At 39.9% G+C, this 10,262-nt stretch overlaps 1 protein-coding gene across 2 annotated transcripts in view; it reads left to right on the top strand.

The window, feature by feature from the left end:
* LOC107740457 (nuclear factor of activated T-cells, cytoplasmic 3-like) overlaps positions 1-10,262 on the top strand; it is a 76,329-nt gene that overhangs the window by 40,816 nt on the left and 25,251 nt on the right. For both annotated transcript variants that reach the window (XM_016552907.1, XM_016552908.1), the window contains exons 4-6: positions 7,090-7,289; positions 8,860-9,032; positions 9,148-9,288. In XM_016552907.1, the coding sequence (XP_016408393.1) occupies positions 7,090-7,289; positions 8,860-9,032; positions 9,148-9,288 (514 nt within the window). The remainder of the gene's footprint in view (positions 1-7,089; positions 7,290-8,859; positions 9,033-9,147; positions 9,289-10,262) is intronic.

The raw sequence follows: 10,262 nt of genomic DNA, 5'->3' as shown, positions 1-10,262 counted from the left end.
CACGTAGACCTTCAGGGTGGAGTGGGTCAACCCTGCGGAGAAACGGGCCTGCAAGAACCATCAGGGGCCACACCAACAACTTCCACAGCTCCGGGCGGGGGTGGATGATCGTACCCACCGCCTGTGAGAGGAGATCTCTCCTGACGGGAATCTCCCACGGAGCGCCGCCAAGGAGAGAAATCAGGTCCGAGACCATACTCGGCCCGGCCAGAACGGGGCTACTAGCAGAAGACGGACCCCATCCCGGCGACCGGTGAGGGATGTGTCCGTCGCTAGCGTTACGCGGCGACAAGGAGCTCCCAGCACCGGGCCCTGAGACAAGAACCAAGGTTTCCTCCACATGTCCAAGGCCTTGATCATGCGAAGCGGGTTTCCCCTCGGGGAGAACCCCTTGTTCTTGTGCCACCACTGTAGGGGTCTCATGTACAGCAGGCCAAGAGTTATCACGTTGGACGCAGCTGCCATCATACCCAGCAGTCTGGAACTGCTTGACAGTGAGTGACCGGCCTTCTCTGACTCTCGCGACTGCGGTGAGGAACGACTCGATCCGAGCAGGAGACATATGTGCCTGCATCGTGGTCGAATCCCACACCATGCCCAGATAAGTGGTTCTCTGTACTGGAGAAAGCACACTTTTCTTGGCATTAAGTCTTAACCCCAGCTCTTTCGTGTGAGCGAGAACGACATCTCAATGTCGAACCGCCATGTGCTCTGATTGGGCTAATATCAACCAATCGTCGATGTGGTTGAGTCGTGAAAGTGTGGGGTGAGAGTGCAAGGCCAAAGGAAGAACCGGTGTTGGTAGGTTGGTAGTCAGGAACTTCCTATGATGAGGAAGGATGCTCTCATCCTTCCTCGGAACGGTGAAGTACCGGCTGTAGGACCCGGACTCTGCTGCGCGAGGAGGGACCACCTCGATGGCCTCCATCCTCAGAGAGTGTCTACTTCTGTTCCATTACCAGAGCCTGCTCGGGGCCCAACAGGGTGGGAAAGGCCCCGTTGAATTGAGGCGGAGGAGAACCGAACTGGATTCTGTGGCCTCTCACTACAGTGTGCAGGACCCACTGAGACACGTTTGGCAGTAGTTTCCACGCTGCCAAATAGTCTACTAAGGGAATCAGTCTCTAGAGACTGATCTCTGGTGTAATGGGGCGCTGCATGAGACAGAAAAGTAATATAGCCAAATAGGGCTGCACGATAAATCGCATGCGATATTTAACGCGCATCTTGTTAGTAAAGCCGGTTCTGTAATCAGCGGTAAATCTCCATCACCTGCGGGCTTTCACATGAAACAGCATTTTTACTACACAGAGCCGTTGTTCACTGACGAGCTGCGCAAAAATCAGGCCAAATTGAACCGGGTTTTTGCGCAGCTCTCATGCATGAAAAAAAAATACCGTCATGTACCGTGAAACCGGTATAATTTTGAAAAATACCGTGATATAAATTTTTGGTCATACCGCCCAGCACTACGTCTCGCCCATCTATTGGTCTGATTACACACGAGGTTCAGAGCCGGTCACGCTGAAGAGCGTTCCCGAAGCGTCCTCCGACGCAGCTCGAGTTCCTGAAGAGGAACTGGATGTGTATTAGTATATTGGATCCGTGCAGCTGGTTTTAAAGGGACAGAAGTCTAATTTACCTGCTGCTATCTGTCATTAATAATGTTAACCACTCACTGCACTTGACTGAATCACTTTTGGATCTTTAATAAGAATCAGTTCATGTTTGATGGTTACAGTTAAGACTATGCAGTGTTGTATTTATACACTCTTCAATTTCTGTAATATTTTTTACTTTATTTTTTATTTTTAGCCTACTGTAGCTAAAAAAACTTAAAAGTTTATTTCATATTTATTTGTTCTATTGTGTTTGTAATTTTTTTTTTCTTATTTTAAATAACAAAAATTAAAAAAAATTAAAAATCATATCGCCCACCCCTTAGTTCATGCATTCTATGCTCTACCATTTAAGTTACAGGAATGCATTTCATTTAATAAAATATAAACATTATTTCTAGCCATCTTCCATTATAAATGCGTTACATTTACATATACACATACAGTTTTAACAAACTGAGAAATGAGTCAAAATATTATATATGGTACAGTAAATCAGTAGATTTTAATCTGGAATATTCCTACAATGAATCCTTCCACAAAAACATTAGATTTATTGTTTTGAGCAACATGGCTTAGTATCAGATAACATCATTGTGAAAAACAAGATGGCTGACCTTAGTGACCCTCAAACCTCACGGTGGGTGATTTTCAGTGCTGATCAGAGATGTTTGTTTACCGTTAAAGTTTTGCTCGCAATGTGCTTGTCTGTGGAGCAACCCTGTTGTCTGTATACCCTCATGAGTGTACGGCTGTGTGTGTACGGCTTTTGTTGTTGTACAGCAGCCTGAGGCTGTATCTGATGTGGACTGAAGAGTGAAGAGTAGCATACAGCACAGTGAGAACGGAGGGGGTGAGAGAGGTACACATCACGGGAAATGTTGTACTCATTGTATACAGGTGTTTTATATCTGGATGTGTTTGTGTGAGAGTCGTAGCAGTCCTTTCACACATGCTCTGTGTGTGTATGTGTGAGAGAGAAGAAAGTATGTGTATTCCCCTTATTTAAACAACTGGTTGCCCAGCCTCCTGGGTCTGAGTGCTCTCCATGTGTATACCTCTATTTTCCCCCTTTACACTCTCTCTCATACACAGACACACACACACAGGCATATGTTGTGTAAACACTGCATCGGTGAACAGACCTCTCGCTGTGTCCAGTAAGCACAGAGATCATGTCAGCACGAGTCCATGTTTCGGGGCCAGAGGCCACAGTGTGTGTGTGTGTGTGTGTGTGTGTGTGTGTGTTACTGTTTTTGTGTGACCTTGAGTCTCCTCCCCACCCCCTCAGGCTCGGGTTTACCCACACACACACACACAATCATACTCATGCATGCACACACACGCACCGGCTGGCCCTCACCATAGCAACCACAGAGCAACACAGGGAAACAACTTGCCAGCAGCAGGTTGGAAGGAGAGAGAGAGAGATAGAGAGATGGAGAAAGAAGAAGGAGTGGAGAAAGAGATTTAAGAGAATAGGGGAAGGAGACGTGAAACTTGAAGGGGAAATTCAAGGTTTAGAGGGTGTGTGTAGGGAGTCAAAGCATGATGAAACGTGCATCAAGTACGGCAGCACAAAACGTGCCGCTTCACACCAAAACATGCACTGCACATGCTTTGTTGTACATTAGGCTGTGCCTTCCTGCTGTTTTTAGACCATCTGATTCTGTGTTTCTTTTAGCCCACACTGCAATCAGAAACAGTCGGAATGAGACGTCTTTATTTAGTCCTCAATATGAAAGGCAACCCAGGGAGGCTATTTTTGCCCCGCTAGCTTTATTCCAGCTATGGGACATGTGACTGTTCTTAATGTCAGCAGTTTAATATAACCAGTGTCAGGGAAGGGAGGTTACAGGAGTGCAGGGATAGTCGTCTGGTGAAATTTCACACAAATGCACACTGTGGATTTCTTGAGCCCTGCAGATGTGATGAGAAGAGGTTTTCTGTAGCTGCTTGTGTTTGGAGAGATGCCACATCACTCATTCAAGAGTCTTGGTTTTTAAGCTTGTTTGTTTTCTGCTGTCCATCCTCAGCAAACCTCTCCTAGCTTTTCTTCAGGATTAAAAGAAGAAAATAAGCGGGAATAGAGCAGGGATATAGTCACTTCACAAAACACTAATGACGTCCCTTTCCTTGAAAAATGAATCACTAAATCCACAAATCTCTTTGACTAATTGCCATTTTGAAAGTGGCAGGGGGAAAACGGCTTTAACACATGTACAGTAGCGTTCAAAAGTTTGGTCTCAGTAATTTTTGAAAGGAATTAGTACTTTTGTTCAGCAAGGATGCGTTACATTGATCAAAAGTGACTGCAAAAAAAAATGGCTGCTGAAAATGAGAAATAAATGACATTTTTAAATATTAAAAAAAAATGTTCTGAATGACAGTTACAGAACAAGAGAGAGAGAGAGAGACAGAGAAAGAAAGAGTGCAGTGGTCGTGCTGAGCCACAGGCCTTCAGAAACTCCTCGAGGATGTGGCGCCTTGGTGCTGCTCTAAATGTCTTGAAACTTTGCTGAGGCTGCAGCATGTTCATGGAATTTCCAAAAGTCATAAATGTCCATGGCCTGATGTATCATCTTGTAAAGTGATTTTACATTATAGTGCATCATACTGACCGTTAGGGGTTTTGGATACTTCATTTTACAGCATTCCAGATTGAGTTGAATGTATCTGGTGACCTTAAAGTGAACATGAAATCAGAATTAACACTGTTTACTTTAATAATACATGTTCCTGGTTCTATTGTGCATGATTCATCAGTGCATTTTATTCTAAACAGAAATGTCTGTCTTCATAATCTTTCATCAAAATGTAATTACTGGCTCCATTATGCTATGAAACGTCTACTCTTCAGGATCCAGTCAGTTCCCAGTAGAATATTGAATGTTTTGTTTTACTCTGTCAGAAATATATCATAATTTGGAAGGAAAATGGATTGTGAGTGTGGTTTCATGTTGATTTAAATCATATCATAACATCATTAAAACGGTAGAGGAAAATTCACCTTTTGACGTTGGCCAGAGTTTGCAAATTAGACTGATTGGGATGAATAAGCACAATTTAGATGTATGTTGCACACTGTGCAAAACTAGAGAGCAGCCATTCAAAAGTCTTTTTTTTCTTTAATTAATATTTTATTCAGCAAGGATGCATTAAATTGATGAAAAGTGACAAAACTATAATAATATAAGCAGCACAACCGTTTTCAATCTTAATAATAATCTTGCTAATAAAGATTTTTCAAAAACATTACAAAATGTTACCGACCCCAGGCTTTTAATGGTAGTGCAAGTTGAGCTAGTTTTTGTGTGAACCTGGCAACCCATTTCACACACACACACACACACAAGAACTGATGTCCTGATGTCCAGTAAGGTTCGCAGCTGTTACCAGGGGTGGTGGACCCTTACCACTGAAATAAATCTTACATGTAAATGGTGTTGGCAGGGTCATGGTTCATTTAAGTTGAGCCCTTCACCCTTTTTAGGTCTTGAAGCATAAACATGACCTCCGCTACTGAATCCCCCGCCGTCTCAATGCACTGACCCAGAGCGAGCCCATAAAAATATAGAGCGCAGTATATTCAGTCCTGTAAAAAAAGGATGAGGCAAAGCTTTCATGAAGACTGACCCATAATGCTCCATTTAGCATTTTTTCTAAAGCCGTCTAATTTAGTTCAGCAATATGGCAACCATGGTAACACATTACAATATGTTCAGCTGATTACCATTAGTAAATGCATCATGAACTAACAATGAACAACAAATTGTTTTACAGAATTTTAAAATCTAGGTTAATGTTTTTTTATATATATATAAAATAAAAGATGAAAAACTACCATTCAGTGTTAATTTGTTAGTTCAGAATACATTAGTTAACATTAAATAATACAATTTGTTAAAAATGTATTATTATATGCAGAAATTCAATCAATCAATGATAAAAGTTTTTTTTAATTGTTATTTTATGTTAGCTATTAACCTGTACATATAGAAACTTATTGTAAAATGTTACCATTCATATTTTGAAACTAAGCATACCCTTTTGGTTTAATAATTTTCTCAGTGACGCATGTCTCCAAGTCTAATAAAACCATGCTGTCCTGGGAACTACATGAACCAAATCCCACCACCATCCAAGTCTTCCGTTGTTCCCTGATTCTCTTTTCCCCACCGTCTATTTCTTTTTCCCCTTTCCACAAATATCTGGCTCTATTCTCAAGACCCGTCAATTTATATGTGAAGCATGTTTTTCTCATTATTGTGTTGCTGTGGTTGGCTTGGTCCTTCCGTTACCTGTGAGTTGGTCATCTCTCTCTATTTTTTTTTTTGCTCTCATTCCCAGTTTCTCTCTCTTTTGCTGCATTGGGTCAGTGTTTGCCAAGCATAACATTTCAACAGTAGAGAGATTGTTAGGAGCCTGTGTGCTCAGCCTAAGTAACACCCTCCCACACACGCATGTCAGCGGAAAAGCTCCCCTCCGTTTCTGAACTCCTCACCTGTCTGGGAAGCATATTGGCAGGTCAAACGTGTGTACATACTGCTGGATGGGGCATTGCATCGCCACACTGGCTCCCTGTGTCTGACTGAGGTTTGCGTCGGACACCCTTGTGTGCAGCACCAGGAAGGAAAACGTTTTTCTGAAAGCTTTTTGTTCTGGAAAAGACTTCAGCGACTTCACAGAATGATGTGTTACATCTAATTATTCACATTTTAATGGGTTTTTCACTTCCCTGTTTCCATTTTCAGAAGATGAAAGTCTTGTTTATACTATTTTAGCAGCAGAAGTAGAATGTCTTTCATGGTTTTGTTTTTCTTTTCTCACCTTTCTACCCGCTCATTTATTTTTTCCTTCAATTCGGTTTCTGTGTTTTTTCCCTTACTCGTGGCTCGAAAACGTGTCTTTATGTTTCTGTCTGGATTTTAATTACTTGCTGGAGTGTGTTTTGAAGTCGTCTTGGAAAAAGTGGGCTAACGTCTGATATTAATGTGCATGGATGAGGATTTGGGAAGTAATTGCGCATATGCAGGGTTCTTCAAATGGAAACGCATTGGGAGAAATAATTGTCATGCAAATTGCCGTTTGATGTGGTGGATGTCCAGTGCTTCCAGATCAATATAGCCTGTCAAAAATATCTGGTTTGGCTATTGAGTGCTGCAGGGATGACTATTTTGTAGGCCAACCTGGAAGTTACCATCACCCTGTTTCCTTAAAAAAAAAAAAAAAGCACATAGGATTTTCCTACTGTCTTTTGGATTATTGCAGAAATTAAGTTCCAGTCCAGTCATCTTCCCGTTAAAATGTATGTTTTGCTTCATATCATTGTTTTTCATAGCAGTTCATGTGTCCATTAAAAAGGACCTTAATCAAGGACCATTAAAAATCCTGCTTGACCACAATTAACTTCTTTATTTTCATGGAAATAAAAAATGATATTGACTCACCTCTTCACTTTTTTTAACAGCTTGTTGGCTACAATGAGAAGCCAGTGAACCTGCAGATGTTCATCGGGACAGCGGATGACCGTTATTTGAGGCCGCACGCGTTCTACCAGGTTCACCGCATAACAGGAAAAACTGTCGCTACGGCAAGCCAGGAAATTATCATCACCAGCACGAAGGTTCTCGAGATTCCTCTCCTTCCTGAAAACAATATGTCTGCCAGGTACCTGCCAACAGCTCTTCACTTCAACATCAGTCTAGATTCTCTCTCTCACACACACACACACACACGCATAAATACACATTTGTTTTTCTGTTATGGTGAGGACTTTCCATTTGACTTTTGTTTTTAATAATATTGAATATCCCCTAACCTACCCATCCTTAAACCTAACCCTCACAGAAACATTTTTGCATTTTAAAATATGAATTATTTAGTTCAGGATGATAAAGTTATTGTCCTTGTGGGGACTGTCAACTGCTCAACACAGTGTAGATGGTTTTAGGTAAAGGAATTTGGTCATCACATTGTAGCGAAATATGCAGAAACTCTAGAAGCCATATTTCCAAAGAGCTACGGTTTCTTTCTAAGATAATGATATTTACTATGGCCGCTAAACCGAACCATAACTGAAAACACTATTGGATTTGGATTAAATATGAGTCTTTTAAATCATCACATGTCATCACAAGTTGATTTTCTATGTGAGAGAAGACATTTTCAAAAATTTGTCGTTCATTTGATTATATTATATAATATTATATCTAATTTTCAGTCTTCACTGTCACATGATCCTTCAAAAACATTTTAATATGCTGATTTGGTGCTCAAGAAACATTTCTTATTATTATCAATGTTGAAAACTGTTATGCTGCTTAATATTTTTGCAGAAACTGTGATATATACTTTTTGTAGTATTCTTTCATGAATACCCTATAGTGAAAAATAAGTATACTGAAATTTATTTGAAATACATTTATTTACTGTTAATTTACTAAAAATACATTTACGTAGTTATGCGCTTAATAAAAATACCCTGCAATTGTGCTTTTAGTATACTAAAATGGTATACTGAAAGTCTGCTAAATTGGAACAACTAATTTTATGCTTAATGCACTTTAATTGTGCGGAAGTAGTGCTGAAGTCCAACTAAAGATATACTGAAGTATATTTGATTGTGCTAAAGTGGAACAATTGCGAGTATACTTAAGGTGCACTTTAAATGTCTTGCATTTAAAGACTGATATTATTGAAAGATCATACAGTCATTAGTGACATTAAAACATATTTTAGGCTTAATATTAAGAAATGAGAATTGTGCACAAATAGTACTCCAAATTAAGTTTAATTATAATTTTTATATCAGTAAGTCGAGCGATGTGTCAGTAAATATGTAAACAGATTTGAACTATACTTAGTATGAAATAAATGTATTTTAAATAAATTACTTTTTTGTAAAAGAACAGCATTTATTTGAAATAAAAAATTCTATGACATAAATGTAATTCTATGACATTAAATGTACAGTATTTATAGAATAAGAATGTTTCTGATTGAAAACAATAATATCTGCCATTTTTTATAAGCACAGCTTAAACTTTGAATTCTGTTCAATTAAAATATTCCTTTTTGTTATCAGTTATTTATTAACTCCATAAAGAAAAGAGTATAAAAAGAGTGTAAAGGACTTGGAGTGAATAGAAATCATTTAAAAAGCTTTGCTTGATAGGTAGGATGATGGAACTGTTATGGATACTCCTTTCTCAAGTGTTTCTCCTGCTGTGTTTGTCAGTATTGATTGTGCTGGAATCCTGAAGTTGAGGAACTCTGACATTGAGCTGAGGAAAGGAGAGACTGATATTGGACGGAAAAACACTCGGGTCCGTGTGGTGTTCCGGGTTCACATCCCACAACCCAATGGAAAAGTGGTCTCACTGCAGGCTGCTTCAATTCCAGTGGAGTGCTGTAGGTTTTATACACACACATAGAAGAAAAATATATTTGAGGGTGAAAAAAAAGAATTATATTATATTACTGTCTAATGTAAATGACTTTCTTATCTGTTTTTGTGGTGAAATAGCCCAGCGCTCAGCACAGGAGTTACCTCAGGTCGAGAAGGCCAGCATTAGCAGCTGCCCAGTGAGTGGAGGAGAGGAAATGGTCATCACTGGCTCCAACTTCTTCCCTGAGTCAAAGGTCATTTTTCTGGAGAAAGGTCCTGGTAAGAATCAATGGGGTTCAAGTGCTATTTTAGATTGGAGTTTCTTTTCTCCATGATCTGGCTCTCTGGAACACTTGTTCAAGCATTTTTGTTTAATATTTTTTCTTTTTTTTTTTAAAGAAAATGTAAGTTTCATACTGTATCTCTTGGGCCTATTCTTCCCACATATTTTTCTCACTTTATACATAATTTAAAATCAAATCAATATTTCATATCCATTTATTAATTTATCAAGTAGCTATGCACTAAGCTACAGTCAGCAGGTCATTATATCAAAATTAACCCCTTTTAGGGTGATATTAGATCCCTCCACTTAGTATTGTTACTTGCATTTGGCTAGTACTAATTCCTTTTAGCAGGTTGCTGCAAGCTCTGCAAGCACAGCTGAGTATGCACTACAAATGTCTTCATCATTCACTGTGAGCAAATATTGCCTCCTCACCTGTCTTACCCTCAAGGGTCACAGTTATACCTGCACTAATCTCTGTCTTAGTGAAGCTAAACCAGCCTTATTCTTAAAAACAGCAAGATCAGGTGGTTTTTAGCTAAAGTCTGTGTGGCTTTGGGAAACTGGAGCGACGGGTAAAATGTGAGGGAGTGTCGATTTCTCACTTCTCATTTGAGAGCGGAATTTGATTGTTGCTCGTCTAACCAGAGTGATTTATCTTCGCTTTATCAGCATCTTGACCTCCCACGATTTCCCTTCTCTGGGGACACTGTGTGTGTGTGTGAGTGTGTGTGCACGCATATGTGTGAGTGCAGTTCAGCATGAACACACCTGCACACCTACACACACAAACACCACTGCACTCAAGCAAGCGCTCACTCCATAAATGCATATAGATATATATACAAATGCACTCTGCACACACCTACATCCAAACTGCGCTCACCCCATAAACACATGCAAGTGCATTGTGCACACAAATACACACCCTCATTCCTTATGAAGAAACAAGTTTATAAGCATAAGG

Source organism: Sinocyclocheilus rhinocerous, unplaced genomic scaffold (assembly GCF_001515625.1).
Source record: "Sinocyclocheilus rhinocerous isolate Xijiao unplaced genomic scaffold, SAMN03320098_v1.1 scaffold225, whole genome shotgun sequence".
Taxonomy (NCBI): domain Eukaryota; kingdom Metazoa; phylum Chordata; class Actinopteri; order Cypriniformes; family Cyprinidae; genus Sinocyclocheilus; species Sinocyclocheilus rhinocerous.
This window is presented reverse-complemented; position numbering and strand designations above follow the sequence as displayed.